We start from the raw sequence: 17,156 nt of genomic DNA, 5'->3' as shown, positions 1-17,156 counted from the left end.
GTATTAACGAGGGTACAAACCCCCTCGTATACATAATAAAAATATAAGATTATGAAAGTTTGTTACGATAGTTAATTCTTAAATTACGTATATTTTTTACTAATAAAAACATTCGTTAAAACTTAAAAGTTCTAGTTGCATTCTTAAGTAACCGAAAAATTGGAGGGCAACTAGACCTCCTTCTCCACCCTTTATTTCTCAAAATCATCTGATCGAAACTAAGAGAAAGCCATTTAGCCAAAAAAAGAATTAATATACAAATTTTATTTTAATAATTTATGTGAGGAGAGCCAAAACCAAACATGCATTAATTCAAAAACGTTCAGAAATTAAATAAAAAAAACTAATTTTTTTAGCTGAAAGTAAGGAGCGACATTAAAACTTAAAACGAACAGTAGTTACTCCGTATATGAAATGGGTTGTCCCCTCCGCAATCCCTCGCTCTTTACGCTAAAGTTTGACTCTTTGCCACAATTCTATTTTTTAAAACAATTAAAAGCTTTAGCGTAAAGAGCGAGGGATTGCGGAGGGGACAACCAATTTCATATACGGAGTAATTTCTGTTCGTTTTAAGTTTTAATGTCGCTCCTTACTTTCAGCTAAAAAAATTAGTTTTTTTTTATTTAATTTTATACAAGACATAACGTCACTGGAATGGTATCATGTAGTTTTAAGTATTTAAATATTTGAATATATAAACGAAATTAATTTGAAATAGAGAATTTAAGAAAAAATTGAAGCGTTGGCGATAAAAACGAATAGAAATTAATAAAAAAAAAATTCCGTAAAAGAAGCTTTTCAAAGAAAAGTAAAGGCCATATTCAGCTTAATTACTATTAAGGAATAAATGAATCCAAGATATTTTTCTATTGAAGTATAAATATAACCCAAAACGAAAATAAATTAAACAAACAATCATAGCAAACAATATACGACAGGTACTAATATAAATTAAAAAATAAATCTTAAAACAAATAAGACCTCAATTGAATATGCAAATCAAGCTTAAAACAAACAAAAACACTACAAATGAAAGTTTGGTCCTGCCCCCTTACCTAAGTGAAAAATTTTAAAGCCTACTGCGTCATTGGAGCTTCACTGAAAACAAATTACATCACAAATATTTTCTTTTCTAGTTATTACAGCATTGAAAATGAAAATAAAATTTCAATAAAACAAAATTTTGAACTGATTAGCTTTCAACGATTAATATCGTTGAAATCATTATATATAAAATGTTCACTTTGATTTTATTAGTTCTTTCTAAGACTGTTCATGAAGAATAAAGTTTTTAGTGTAGCGCCAATGACGCAGTAGGTTTTAGACTTTTACATTTAGAAAAGGAGGCAGTACCCAAACTCTTATTTGTAGCAATTTTCGTTCGTTTTAGGTTTTATTGCGCATTCAATTTAACTTTTACTCGTTCTAAGATTTATTTATTAATTTGCGTTAGTACCTGTTTGCTATGATTGCATATTTAATTTCTGTTCGTCGTTGGGTTCCATTTCTACTTCAATGGTAAAACATTTTTGTTTGTTTTAAGTTTGATTCGAATGTTAAATTTAAGCTTTACACATTTTATGGACATACGGTATCGTAGTTATTAGATATAAGCCATCGTAAACTCAAAAGTGAAAATACCACAAATCAATGGAGTTATTACCAAGTGATCACTATCAATCAAGGCTTTTCAAAGAAATATAAACTGAATATTTTTGGATTTGGGTGCTTTAAATTCCTGACCAGGGGATAGAGGCGCGCAAACCAAAAGTTTCTTCATTGAATGCTTGTGAAAAACAAGTTTTTTTAATAAAAGCATCCAAAATACATGCAGAAGAAGATGAGATACATATGTGAATTATAAACGTATATGTGTATTATGTGCGATATAAACGTGAATTAGTAAAAAAAAAATTAGAATAGACCTATGTCCAAAAAACCCGAAATGGGTTAGAAGATAAACTCTTTTATTGATATCTGGGAAGTAAAATGCTAAGTATATGAGGTTTTAATGCTTATTACTTTCTGGGGGTGGATAATTCCTTACTTTAGAATAGAAATAATCCACTTTATTATACATTTGAAAAACAAATTTATTGTTTTCAAGAATAATAATATTTACATCGAAATAATTATCTTGTGTCTCTACCATGAGGAAGTTCCAAAATTAACTCGGATGGAAAATATTTTTCGAAATATAAACACAATAGAATTTATAACCAGAATGTCATCTGAATATCATTTTTTTAAAGAGAATATCTAATATCATTTGGGTTAACCTTATTCATCAAGCATGCCGCGTCCCAGGTACTAGGGAAGAAGCAAAGAACGCCCTCCTTTTACTTTCTTTGCTTTAGAGCTAATGTCTCATAATGTTAACTAGAATATTATCATTATAGAAAATGTATCATTAGATTAGAGGGAAGAGCAATGATGCTCTTGTAAAACTGACTCATGGAGTTAGTGGTGACTCAAAACAAAATTACTTAGAGCTGCATAAACAAACAGACAGGATATCAAGTAGATATGCTTATGCTGTATTTTTGATAGGCGATTTCAAAGTCCTGGCTGGTTGAATTTGGGATAGATGGTATTCTAGCCAAGGTATATTTGGTATAGCAAAAGAAATTAGTAACGTTTATCGACTGCTGTAACTTTGAAGCTAGAGCAATCTCATTGTAACTAATACAGTATTTTGTCATAAAATAACCCATATATTAACATGGTTCTCACAACGGGTAGCTACTTACAGGAATAGTCATTTCATTTGTACACTCAAGGATAATAAATTGAGAGAAATGTGCCAGGAAAAGTTGAATATTTAACTGAAGAGAATAAAACATGAGAAAGTAAAACATAGATGAAATAACTTTTGGAAAATAGTTCGTGAAGTAGAAAATGTTGTCTTAGGGTGGAAAGTTAGAAACACAGCTAAGAATATTAGTAAAATACTTTCAGTTTAGTGCAAATGAGGAGGGGGGGGCTTATACAAGAAGTATTTGAGCGATATAAATATGAAAATAAGAGGAATATAGGAAAAATTTAGAAGTCATTAAATATTAGTAAAGTAATTTGAAGTGAAAAGCCGTGGAAAAAAAAATAAGAAAGGTCTGGAGTATGCAACTAGTTAGCATAATAATAACATGTTGTAAAATATTATAATTAAAAAGTTTGTGGCCCTTTGGAACTAAAGGTCGTAGAAAAATTTGAGACAATGCTAAAAGTATTAAAAATCATCAGGCGAGTGTTCTGGTTGTGTGGTAATCATATATTTAAATATGGTGGTTGTAAAGTTAGAGATAAATTACTGAAGATTACGAAGATAATGTCCGTAAAAGGCAAAGCACGATGTGATTTTGGGAAGACTTTAATTAAGTCCCTGCTTTAGAAAGGTGATTAGAATAGGTGTGGTAATTATAGAGACACAGGAAAAGCTTCTGTGGTAAGCAAATTATTTAGTAGTATGATGCTTTGAGGACATGGAGATTCCATAGATAAAATTTAACTGAAAAACAGTCTGGTTATAGGAGGGGGAGAAGAGCCCCTGATCATATTTTTGCTCTTAGATTAATAATACGGAATCAAATATAAATGTCAAACTCTATTAGACTCAGATCATGCTAGTCAGAGCGCCATATTCTGTATCTCATTTATTTCGATTAGTACCAGTGCCGAAAGGTACAAAAATGATAAGGGTGGATCCCACGGTAGTCAACCATGCTGAAAACGAATATCGTGGGGCGCACGTTCGCCGTTGGGGCGTTTCTGAGATATAGGCCAAAAACACAAAATTGGGCCTATAATGGGATTTGATGATTATAATTTTTTTTTTTACCAATAAGACTGGTCAAATCCAGCGTGCTCTTACATCAATAGAAAGAAAAGACTTGGGGCTACACGAATATAATTTTTGTTTGTAAAAAAATAGTACACTTTTTACTGCAGTTTAAAAAAATCAGATTTTTGTCAACAAATTCTTAACAGAAAAGCTAAAAACTCGAAATTTTTTCAAGATAAAGTGTTGTTTTTATATTAAAAAAGAAAATCCATTTAATTCCGAACACATTGAGCTAAGAAAAAAAGTTTTTTAGTGAGTGTACCCGATAATAGCAATTTTGTTTAGTAGCCTGCTGCCAGGCGGGAAGTTGATTGATAAGCTAAGCAGCAGAAATTGATAAGCAGAAAATGAAAAAGAAAAGCGAGTCAGGTAGGCCAAGATAAAAAAAAACAGTTACTTCAGGTTGGTTCAACATGTGATTCTGCCGCAAATACTGATTTGCTGATGGACGATAATGAAGAATATGACACAAATTTGGAAGACCAAAATTCATTCATGCTGAACGAAACTGTGAATGGGAGTATCATTTGACAGCAACTGCTCGGATGTTGCCACACTTGGTGGTGGCTGACCATCCTCAGTATACAAGATGTCTCATACAGTACCTATCAGACATCCGAAGTTTACCACAAACCTTTCCTGATGTACACAGGAAGTTCATGAAAGGATGTTTCGCAGTGAAGAGAACGCACACCAGGTTCACGGCCACCTGGTTAGATCAGGTACTGGAATGTGCCGTGAACAAGGATATAAAGACGACGGCCGGAATAATAGGAGAACAAATGGATGAGAGACAAGCTGAAGTTTGGATTCTTACATTACCGGTTTCCGCTGCCATCAGCAATGGTTTCCTGCAAGTAGTCAACGTATCCACAAAGACATTGAAATATCACAAAGACAATCAGTCGATGACGACGCGACTACAACTTTCGTGAGATAGAGTTTGAGACATTTTCACTATATGTGGCAATCCGTTCAGCAGAGCTGACTTCGACCTAGTGAATATTGTGAAGTCAGAAGTTGTGGATGATGAGAAGATTGTTTCTGATATTACTTGCGTAGCCAAAAAAGGAAAAGAGGTGGCTAAGGACTTTCTGTGCAACAGGAAAGACGATTTGAAAAAGGTTGCACTCCAAACTTTCCCTTCAGAGAGAAAAACTCAGAAAGTGAAGGGTGTCCTTAGAACCGATCTCCTGAGCTCTGAAGTAACAGCCTTGAAGAGAATCATTACTGCTCAGTTGAGCTACGGCGAAGAAAAGGAGAAAGCAATTGCAGAGATCCTCACGAAAGAGATTCTTCCTTTCCCTCCATCCATTTTTGAACATCTTCCACAACAGTCAACCAAGACATCTTCTGTCTAGAAAATTAGGACAGGGAACAAAGTTGTGCTGTTGAACTGGCTAAGAAAAAAGGAGGACTTGCAGCTTCACCGGCAAATTTGAAATCCAAAGAAACAACATCAGCTACAGTACACGTCATTGACCTAATGTCCAAGATAAGGTCATATCGGCCTGCCAGGTTTGAAACAGTCAAATCCTTCGCGGAGAGATTGCTTCTATCGTTGTTGAATGATCTTCCAGTGGGTATTCCTGAAGTCCACATTGTCGCAGATCTGTACGACGGGCTGTTTGGGAAGCTCGTGGACACCGGAGAATCGATCTCCTTGAAATCAGCATGCAGACTCCGGCCAGGGAAAGGGGAAAACTTCCAGATTTCAGTTCTTAGCTCAATTGAAGAATGGTTTGCCGTACTTGCAAGCTCAGCGTCTAAAAGCCGGCTCCTCGAAATTGCGTATGAAACCTGGGAGCAGATGGGTGATCAGCTTCCAAACGCACTCAACCTTTTCTCTCAGGTGGGTTCAAGGAGAGATTCAAAGTGTCTCTGGTTAAGCATGGCTGCAGTCCAACTTTATCAGAACACTGTGACTACGATGAAAGCTTGTCCTCCAACCACGAAGAGGCTGACCAACGCCTTATGACACATGCAAAGTACGCTAGCCGTTACGCTCGTAGCATCGTTGTACATGCCAACGACACAGACGTGGCAGTAGCCTGTGTTCATTTTTTTGAAGAGCTTCAAGCTGAAGGACTGAGCGAACTTTTCTTGAAGTTCCTGAGTTAGATTATCCCATTACAAGAGCTGGCGGATGGAGTCCACTTGTCGAAAGAAGAGCAGATTATGTTACCGTTTATGCACTGTCTGTCAGGGTGTGACACAACAAACTTTTTCTTCGCCGTCGGGAAAGCTTCTTTCTTAAACACCACGGCGTCTCAAACTTTTGCCTCAAATATGGTGTCTGTGACGGAGTGGATCAAGTATGCAGAAGGGAAGCTTTCAGTCGACGCGTTTAGAGAAGTTTACACCCTATCAAAATTCTTGGTCATTGAAATGTGCAGTAAAAGGCTGGATTCAATTCACTGGCCAGTGTAAGGGCTTACATTTGGTGCCAGTAACAAGATGTGAGAAAACTGCCACCTTCTGACGATACCTTCGAGCCATGCATACAAAGAGCCATATTCGCTACATGGATAATCTTGTCGTCAGTGCAGGCTCGGCCAAGCATTCCAGATCCAGACTCCTCTACGGAGGGAAGATGGCTGAAGGGGGAGTGGATACGGTCGTCTCAAGCTTTAAAGAAGTATCAAGCCTGGAAGCTTACTGCACATACAAAAGTGGAAGATGGAGGAAAGACGGTAGCTGCTCAAAAATGAAAGGATGCTGCAGCTTATGCTCCTGCCACGGAACGAGGAGAGCATAGAAAGAAAAATAAAATTATGTCCCTTTTCACGATACGGCTGCTGATCATTTCAGTGACACTACAAAAAAAAAATCGCAGACCTTTTAAAAATAAAAATAGTTTATATTTTTTCAGCCCAAATTGTAAAGAATTAAATAAACTTCCTTTTCAAATATGAAAAAAAAATTTGTTACCTTGAAGAAATTTCGAGTTTATATCCTTTCTTTAAGATATTTGTCGAATTTCACAGCACTTATTTTGAAACTGTGGTAAATAGAGAAAAAATAGTTCTTTTATCTCAATTTAAGAATCATATTCTTGTAGATCTAGATCTCTTCTTTTGATTAATATATTATTACGCCAAATTCCTCAACCCAATAACTCGCAAAAAGAAAATCCTGAATAGTCACACTTGGTTATAAGCTAAATTTGGCGTTTTTGGCCTATATCTCAGAAAATTCCCAACGGCGAAAATGCGCCCTACGATATTTGTTTTCAGCATGGTCGACTACCCTAGGATCCATCCTCAGCATTTTTGTGCCTTTCGGCATGGGTGGGTGCACGATACAGAATCTGGCGCCCTGACTATGCTGGTGATTTGAGTGGCCTAGGTGAGAATATTAGTAAATGAAAGATTTTGTGGAGGTCTGGAAAGCTCAGGGTGCAAGAATAAGTTTGAAGGTTAATGCTAAGTCATTAAGACCGAGAAAATATTAAGGGAAAGAGGTGATGTTGGGCAGAGAGAAGTCCTATTCTTCTTTTATTCTAGTGTGTACACACGAGTCCCAAGGTGTTTTAAGATTAGAATTCTGAAAGCTACATTAATTACAGCAGTTTATCATGGTGTCAAATCGTGGGTAGTCAGAAAGAGGGAGGAGAACTGTTAAAGCCTTTTGAGAAAAAATTGTCCTCGAATTCTTTTGGGTACCTGGATATCTTACTCACTGTATTTCAAACTGCAATGTTCAAGCATTAAGAGAAATGTGGTTCTATCACGTTTTCCAGGGCTTTAATGGGAGAACGATTTATACAGTTTGCATATGTTCACCAGATCAAATAATGCGGATTTCTGAAAATCATAGTCTGCAGCCAGCCATTTAAGATCAAACGAAAAGCCGATTGTCCCCAAAAGGGATGAGAAGACGTTGCAAGAAAGAATTTAAGTGAAATTACAACTTCTTGGGGGGGTGTATAGAGGGCTTTGAATAGATTGCCATGAAATAGAAGCTTTCAAGCTGTGTTTGCCTCAAGTGGCTTGGTGCTACAGTTAGTAGGTAGTAGTAGTAGTATCACAGATGTCTCTGACGAGTCGGCACTTAACAATATGTCATAAATTGAACTGCCATGAAAAGAGATAGCATCCTACAACATAAATCTTATATAATATGTAGTCTCTTACATTTAAAATACCAAGGGCATAAAAAAACAAAGTTGTCCCACGATTCGTTTTTATGGGACTTGGTATTAATCAAGTGACATATAGCAATCGCAAATTCTGTCGGTCTGTCTCTCGGTCTGTCTGTCGGTCCCGGTTTTGCTACTTTAGGCACTTCCAGGTAAGCTAGGACGATGAAATTTCGCAAGCGTATCAGAGACCGGACCAGATTAAATTAGAAATAGTCGTTTCCCGATTTGACCATCTGGGGGAGAGTGGGGGCCCGTTAATTCGGAGAAAATGGAAAAATTGAAGTATTTTTAACTTACGAACGGTTGATCAGATCTCAGTGAAATTTGATGTTTGGAAGGATATCGTGTCTCAGAGAAGTTGTTTTAGATTCCGACCGAATCTGGTGATATTGGGGGGGGGGAGGGGGGATTTGGGAGGGGCAAACCTAAAACTTGGAAAACACTTAGAGTGGAGGAATTTGGATGAAACTTGGTGGGAAAAATAAGCACACGTCCTAGATACATGATTGACATAACCGGAACGGATGCGCTCTCTTTGGGGTAGTTGGGGGGGGGGGCAAATTCTGAAAAATTAGAAAAAATGAGGTGTTTTTAACTTACGAACGGGTGATCAGATCTCAATGAAATTTGATATTTAGAAGGATATCGTGTCTCAAAGGTCTTATTTTAAATCCCGACTGTTTCTGGTGACAGTGGGGGGGGGGGGAAGTTGGGAGGGGGAAACCTGAAACTTGGAAAACACTTAGAGTGGAGGGATCGGGATAAAACTTGGTGAGAAAAATAAGCACAAGTCCTAGATACATGATTGACATAACCGGAACGGATCCGCTCTCTTTGGGGTGGTTGGGGAGGGGGGTTAATTCTTAAAAATTAGAAAAAATGAGATATTTTTAACTTACGAACGAATGATCGAATCTCAATGAAATTTGATATTTAGAAGGATATCGTGTCTCATAGCTCGTTTTTTAAATCCTGACCAGATCTGGTGAAATTGGGGGGGGGGAGTTGGGAGGGGGAAACCAAAAATCTTGGAAAACACTTAGAGTGGAGGGATCGGGATGAAACTTGGTGGGAAAAATAACAGATGTCCTAGATACATGATTGACATAACCGACATGAATCCACTCTCTTTGAGGTAATTGGGGGGGGGGGTTAATTTTGAAATATTAGAAAAATGAGGTATTTTTAACTTACGAACTGGTGATCGGATCTCAATGACATTTGATATTTAGAAGGATATCGTGTCTCAGAGCTTTTATTTTAAATCCCGAACAGATCTGGTGACATTGGGGGGGAGTTGGGAGGGGGAAACCTAAAACTTGGAAAACAATTAGAGTGGAGGGATCAGGATGAAACTTGGTGGGAAAAATAAGCATAAGTCCTAGATACATGATTGACATAAGAGGAACGGATCCGCTCTATTTGGGGTAGCTGGGGGGGGGGGGTTTAATTATGAAAAATTAGAAAATATGAGGTATTTTTAACTTACGAACGGGTGATCGGATATCAAAGAAATTTGATATTTAGAAGGATATCGTGTCTCAAAGCTCATATTTAAGTCCCGACCGGCTCTGGTGACATTGAGGGGAGTTTGGGGTAAGGAACCTGAAATCAGGAAAACGCTTAGATTGGAGGGATCGGGATGAAACTTGGTTGGAAAATTAAGGAGAAGTCTTATATACGGGATTTAATTATTTGGAACGGATCCGCTCTATTAGGAGGGGGGGAGTTCATTCTGAAAATTAGAAAAAATGACGTATTTTTAACGTACGAATGAGTCATCGGATCTTAATGAAATTTCATATTTAGAAGGACCTCGTGACTCACATCTCTTATTTTAAATCTCAACCAGATCCAAAGTAATTGGGGGGGGGGGGCAGTTGAGTGGAACCGGAAATCTTAGAAAATAAAAGCGGTGAGAAAAAAAAATCTTAGAAAGAAAAAGCGATGAGATCAGGATGAAACTGGGTGGGAAGAATAAAAACCTGTCTAAGACATGTGACTGACATAATCGGACCGGATCTGCACTCTTTGGTGGAGTTGGAGGGGGGGTAAGTTTGAAAATTGAGGTGTTTGTAATTTGCGAAAGGGTGACCAGATCTTAATGAAATTTGATATTTCGAAGGGTCTTGCGCTTTACAGCTCTAATTTTAAATTTTTACCAGATCCTGTGACATTGGGGGGAATTGGAGGGGGAAACCGGAATTCTTGGAAAACGTGAAAATTGGGGTATTTTTATTTTTACGAATAGGTGATCGGATCTTAATAAAATTTGATATTTAGAAGGAATGCATGTCTCAGAGCTCTTATTTCAAATCCCGACCAGATCTTTTGACACTGGGGGGAATTGGAGGGGGAAATCTTGGAAAACACTTGGAGTGGAGGAATCAAGATGAAGCTTGGTGGATAGAATAAGCAAATGTCCTTAATACGTGATTGACGGAACCGTACTGGATTCGCTCTCTTTGGGGGAGTTGGGGGGAGGGGTTCAGTGATTTAGCGAGTTTGGTGCTTGTGGACGTGCTAGGACGATGAAAATTGGTAGGCGTGTCAGGGAGTTGCACAAATTGACTTGATAAAGTCGTTTTCCCAGATTCGACCATCTGGGGGGCTAAAGGGAGAGGAAAAAGTAGAAAAAATTAGGTATTTATAACATACGAGTGGGTGATCGGATCTTAATGAATTTTGATATTTAGAAGGACATCGTGACTCAGAGCTCTTATTTTAAATCCTGACCGGCATTAAGCCTCTTATTTTCCTTTTAAATCAATCTATTGATTCATAGAATTTTGTTAGAGCTCAAACCGTATGATCTCTTGGCTCTTAGCTCTTCTTGCCTCGTCACAAGTCCCATATGAGCTCTTAGCTCTTGTTATTACCTGAAAACATAAATAATCATAGATTTTTCCTGAGGTTTTCTCAAAATCATACAGTTTCCTTAATTTTTAAATATTTTCCTCAGTGGGGACCATTTGAACCATGAATAAATAAAAACATTACACGTTAAAATTGACGGCGATTTTCATAATATAGAAATTCAGACATCTATACCTATTAACTTGAAACATGGATACACAATAAGAAGTTTTGGCCAATATTTTGGTGTCCAACCCGTGTTTTAAGACAATTAAGACGCGTTGAATAAAGTATTGAAGCAGTTTGTCTCTATTACCCATCATTTTTATTTTAATATGTGACATTAACCATTTATATATGTTTAATAGTGCTGCAAGGCAAAAAATCATAGACAAGTTACAGTAGAGAGCATACTGCTGAACAGAATACTCATTAATACCATATCTGTATAACTAAAACTATAAACTATAGCATAAACTAAATAAAGCACAAACTATATAGCATTATCTAGTTCGAAGTATAATATACATGTAAAATGCATTGATACAACATAAATCTCCATAATTCAAAGTTAGTCTGGTTTCAATTTCCTGACTGAAGAATTGTGTTTGTGTGTTTGTGTTATGCTGAGTCAGCCAACATTATTGTATTCCATCAACCCTGATAGCGTGATTTGATCACCAAGAAATTTCGATGAAAATATTTGTTATGTTCATCATTGACAGAAGCTAGGTTTTTGGGAAAGAAGTCAAGATTTCATTCGAGGAGATGAGCCTTAAGGGATATACTCCAGCCTATTGAACTCTACGTTCTAATAAGCTTTTGCACAATATTCATAGGGTCTGAAGATTCATCATTTTCAAAGAAATTAGCTACAACAGACTTTAATGCCAGCCATGTATTTTCTTATAATATTTAATACTGCTAAGCAAGTCCTCAAAGTGACTGTCTGCAATGATCTTTCTTACTTTCGGCCCTTTGAACAAACTTTCTTTCACTTTCACATAACTTTGCTTTTCAGACTTGATTGATAGGTGCTGTTTTTGGATTGTTGTCTCAGGCCTTTTCTAAGCTTTTCATGAACCTGATCAAAGTCTAAGTTGTTTCTGGAAAACAAATAACTTTCTTCTGTCGTTCACTCAGTGAGAGTGTATTCTGTAGGTGCTGTCGGTATCAGAAACATGACAGGATCATGTTGATCGTAGAACTGAGGAAAATCCTGGATAGTTCACAGATGCTTTAAGTATCGCTTGACAAACCCGTGATATTTTGTCGAACAGAAACGACACTTTGTGGAGGGTCTTTTTGGCTCGAACCATATTATAGGAACTCTGGACTGCAGGCGGTTGTTCTTCTTCACCTTCTTTATACAGTCACATAATTTGCTTGCCTCTGTAAAACAGTTGAAGTGTGGTGCACATGACTTAACAGCTCATATACTCTCCTCAGGAATGGTGTATACGTCTTCCGACTGGCTTTGTTTTTGATATAGCCACAAACAAAGCAAAAGAAATCTAATGAATAGATACAAGCTTTAGATTCCACTGTATTCATAAATAAATGAAAAATCAGCAAGTGAAACAATATTTAATAATCCTGTAATAAATTACAACTCAAATATTATTTTTATTGTCCTATAATTGCTATGCTCAACATGTAGCACGGCAAAACATAAAACCAAGTTATGGTAAGTGGCGTCCTCATTTTATCGACAGAAAATCATTATTGCATGTATGTATACTTTTGCCTATAAGACTAATTTCTGCTAACAGTTATCCATGGAAAGAATAAATGGAACGTGAAAAGAGACTTAATATTGGGGAGGGGAAAACATTTTGAAAATACGACTTCTTCAAACATATTTGACTAAACTTTTTAAATAGCATTATAGCTTATATATTTTCATTGAATTAATAAAATGTTGGGGGTCCTAATCTGTACTGACAATCAATAGGAAAATTCAGTCTTGTAATAATAATAACGAAAAATTATGATAGAAAATTTTCTACTCAAAAAAATGTAAAATGTTCGTTTTTTGCCTGTATCTTGAAAACCGAACGTGATTGAGTACAAAAACTTTCAGATTTTTAATCGGTATAAAAAACTGCATCAAAAAAAGTAAACATCGTATAAGGTTAGCTATTGTGTAGATTTGTTGATTCCCAAAGACAAATAAACCCTCAAAGAAAAATAGCACCTATTAAGGTTTTTGGTGCAATATATTTTTCACTTATTTTTTGCAGGTTTTTCACAAATATTTTTTTTTCACCTGTCGCTACCAAAAACTGTATGACAGTGTATGGAGGCTAATTTCATAAAAAAATGAAATTTATATCTTCATACATCTTTTGCAATATATATATGATTTCTTAAGCGGGCTGTCAACTGAGCCACTCTAGTAATCAGTTGTTTTTCTCATTTTTCTCGGTAACTCAACTAAAGTAATGAGTTTGTCTAGCATAAAAATTTGGAATTTAATCAAAATGGCTGTTTGCGAGATTTTTTTCTCAAAATGACACTACTTTGAATATCTCAGTAGCCATATTCAAAGAATAAGTCTACTAATTCTTTGATTGCACAAAATTGGTTGGCTATATAATACTACTTTGTTTGTTACTCTGTTGGCTGCTGGACAATAATATTAGGGTATACACTCATTCATGTGTATGTTTTACTAATACTAATGAATTGGAACACTTGCTTTTATTGTAATTTATTCGACTTAAAATATTTGTCTAGTTTATTATAAAAATCGATTCCTTTCTCTTTTTTCCCCTCTTTTAAGTTCGTTTTGTAGAAACTATGTGATGCATTTTCCTATAGTTGCTACGACTCTGCTAAAAATGTTTTGCTAAGTTCGTCCCATTGAAAATAGTGTTATTTCCAACATTTATGTAGAAGCCAAATTAGCTAAAAACGTTTTAACCTAGTGCCTAAATACTGAAGCTTAAATTAGGTTTAAGATTTTCAAACACTATTTTTTTCCAATTATGATAGAATATATCCATCTTCCACATTAATTCATCTTCAATTAATGATTGTATCTTTCTGGATTGAAATTCCGGATTTAATACAGATTAACTTGTTCCTTGTCTTGTTTAGAAGAAAGCTCTACTTTTTAATTCTGTAATCTTCTAAATGTTTGTGTAATTATTCTTGCTGTTTTGTCTTGTCGCAGAAGTGGATTTACATTTATGTCACAGAATTTGTTTATTCTTGCATACACTAACCGGAGAAACCAGAATAAGTTTAGCGGAAAATTTGAAACTGGCAAAGCAATTAGTTAAAAATTCTCCTTGTACTGTTTAGACTGCGAAGTCCTACACATTGAAACGAAAAATTTTATAAATTTGAATAACTTACAACAAAGACACGAGCATAGTCAATATTCACTTTTCAAGACTATCTAAATTAAAGGAAGGGTCAGGGTAAAAGAAATTAGTTTATATTGTGAATATCCTTTTTCAAATGTATTTATATTCTACATATATGGATAGGACATCCCCACAAAGCAATGGGTTCACATCTCAGTTACTGATCTAATCCACAACTGCAGTCCTGATATCAGCATTATCATTGTGGTTCTAGGTAACCATTGAAATCATAGTTATCATCGTCCCCTCCCGCAAGATACAGCAAGGTATGATCTCAGCAGCAGGAATTGCTTATAATTTACGATATATTTTAGTGTTGAAACAGTTGATACTAGTGCAAGTGTCTCGTTTTACTTGACACTTTCCTGATTTTAGTTCCTAAAACCAAGGAAGAATGGTAAAAATAGCGAAAACATAAGATAAGCTTAAGAATTGAAAGCCAGAAACTTCCTCCATTCTATATTGTTAAAAATTTTATTATTGTGATTATTATTAATTTATTGCCAAATTTGTATGGCGTAGAAACTAATGAGCAAATAAAATTTCAGATAAGTAAAATTTTATACTCAAGATAAGAGTAATAATTTGGAAGAAAAAGTTTTCTAATAATAATAGTTTGAATAGATGATACTAGCTAATGAGAGCACGAACCTGCATGGTCCTCTTACTCCTTCCGGGGCCTCCTCAATGTCTATATGAGAATTCTGTTAATGTGTTACATTTTCCTCAATCTTTCCACGAAAAAACCCATATAGAAGAATTAGAACCCCCATCTTGAAAAATTAGAAAAATCACTTCTTTGCATGGCAAGCATTGATGCATCATCTTTTTATTGTCACCACTGGGGCACTGAAACAGCATAAGATATGTTTTAGGGTTCATTTTAAAACTGAATTTTATTTCTTTGGGCTTTTTTAAGTAAAAAAGGATAAATTTAAAACAAAAAACAATTTTATACAAAAACGACATCCTCATATGCGAGAAGATATCACATGTATTTTTTGACAAGACATTGGACATATGTTTTTTTTGTTTTTTTTTTAGTTCGCTTTTCTTTGGTATGATGTCATTTTGATTGATTGTGGTAGGCTACCTGGTTTTCCGTTGTTCAAGGCTCCAGCTAAAAAAAAAAGAAAAGCCGAAGTCTTCTTGTTTATATTTTATACGCATAGTCTATGATAAAGGGGGACTTGTACAGCATTTCAGAAGTAGCCAAGAGCATGTTTTTTTTTAACATTTCCAACATGATCCCACAATTCTTACTTCTAAATTATTCAATTTTTCAGATGCTACTAGATTTTGGTTTGATTAAAATATGGATGAGAAAAATCCAGAAATTATGAGAGTTTTTGAAACATATTTTTGAAGAATGGAATTGGTAAGCACAAAATCCTTCCCTTGCGTGCGTCCCCATCGTCAAGGGTCAACGGTTGCTTTTGAAAAACTTGATCTCCCGATTAAGAGGCAAATAAATTCTTTATTTTCAAATAGTTATTAAGAAAAACAATTCAAAAATTAGTAGCAACTGAATTAGTAGCTAAACTATGTTAGGAAAAGTTGAACTCCTTCTTGTGATCTTGGATTAATTAATTTTGCACGAAGTTAAGTTATCAAGCAACACAGTGATGAAACCGAGTCAATGTAAAATAAAATTTTATAACCAGCATAGTCAAAAATTGGAAGTAAAAATATAATGGTTTCGTCAATACATTTCATTGGTCAATGGTGACTTATCTTTTTTGTAGCTTTAATTAGATTTAATTTTTTTAACAAAGGAGAAGATGAGCGTAAGAAAACACAAGTAAGTATAGTTTCTAAGTTACCCAAGGAAAAGGATACCAGCTTATTAAATCTGACCTATTGTATCAAAAGCAGGAGTTGATGAGTGTTAATTTTACCAATACAACATTTCCAAAAAACTTGTTTAAGATGATTTTCTCGGGTTTAAGGTCGGAATTATAGAAGGATAGGTGAAAGGCTGGCATCAGTAAGATGCTATAACAAACAAGTTGAGAACGATGCGTTATTGAAAAATCACGGAAGAAAGAATTACTCCATGAAAATGGTTCCGAGTCAATTTTATGATGCCAGACGAACATTGCAGGTTAAATATAAATAGGACATAATGAGTATTCGATTCACTGTAATATTATTCTGTTTCTGTTCACCCACTTTTGGTCTTAACAAATATCTTTCATATCTTTCTAGAGCTGCCAGCTGAAGATCCAATCATAACCGGTGGTTTAGCACATTATGTAGTTGGAGATCTCGTTAAAGTTAACTGTACTTCAAGAAAGTCTCTTCCTGCAGCAAATCTAACTTGGTATATAAACGGAGAATTGGTATGTCACCTAATTGCTTCTAACGGTTTGTCTTTATATTTTTTCTTATATTAGGATTGAGTCGGGCTAATAGTAACATAAATTAACAAAAATTATAAGAGTAATTTATAAACACCTAAGTTTTAAAAGGTTCAAGAAATGTAAAGTTTTTTAAGTTTACAGCCACCCACCAAAAATTAGAAGCATGGAGAATCGCCACAATTTCAAATAATGTGGAAAATACCCCTGAAAACATGACTGGCATCGAGGTCAATTACAGCGTCAAATTCAACGCATCAAAAAGACAATGGCATAGCTTTCCGAACCCCAATGTATAAAGACAAGGAATTTTTTTTCATGGATGTGTGTTATTTCATTGGTTCTGAAAGAAACTCAAAGAACTGAAAGACAGCTTGTTCGAACTTTTAGAATACAAAATAGAAAGGTCCTTCAAATTCGAATACGAAATACCATATGAATTTTCACACGTCGGTTTTAGGATAATTTAAAAAATGCTCTTCATAAATCATCTGAATGCCTGGCAAATCCTAAAGAAAATTAAAAATAAATTCCATTTCTCCAGCGGCCCATCTATTAAAAAGTTAATAGATGGGATACAATCT

The 17,156-nt window shown here is 35.4% G+C and overlaps 2 protein-coding genes across 6 annotated transcripts in view; one reads left to right on the top strand and one right to left on the bottom strand.

Moving 5' to 3' along the window:
- The window catches only part of LOC136031546 (uncharacterized), a 611,644-nt gene that overhangs the window by 443,922 nt on the left and 150,566 nt on the right, over positions 1-17,156 (bottom strand). The window lies entirely within an intron of this gene.
- Positions 1-17,156, top strand: part of LOC136031580 (uncharacterized) — a 171,463-nt gene that overhangs the window by 137,034 nt on the left and 17,273 nt on the right. For both annotated transcript variants that reach the window (XM_065711253.1, XM_065711258.1), the window contains exon 5: positions 16,421-16,554. In XM_065711253.1, coding sequence (XP_065567325.1) covers positions 16,421-16,554 — 134 coding nt within the window. The remainder of the gene's footprint in view (positions 1-16,420; positions 16,555-17,156) is intronic.

This window comes from Artemia franciscana, chromosome 1, assembly GCF_032884065.1.
Source record: "Artemia franciscana chromosome 1, ASM3288406v1, whole genome shotgun sequence".
NCBI classification, from domain to species: domain Eukaryota; kingdom Metazoa; phylum Arthropoda; class Branchiopoda; order Anostraca; family Artemiidae; genus Artemia; species Artemia franciscana.
This window is presented reverse-complemented; position numbering and strand designations above follow the sequence as displayed.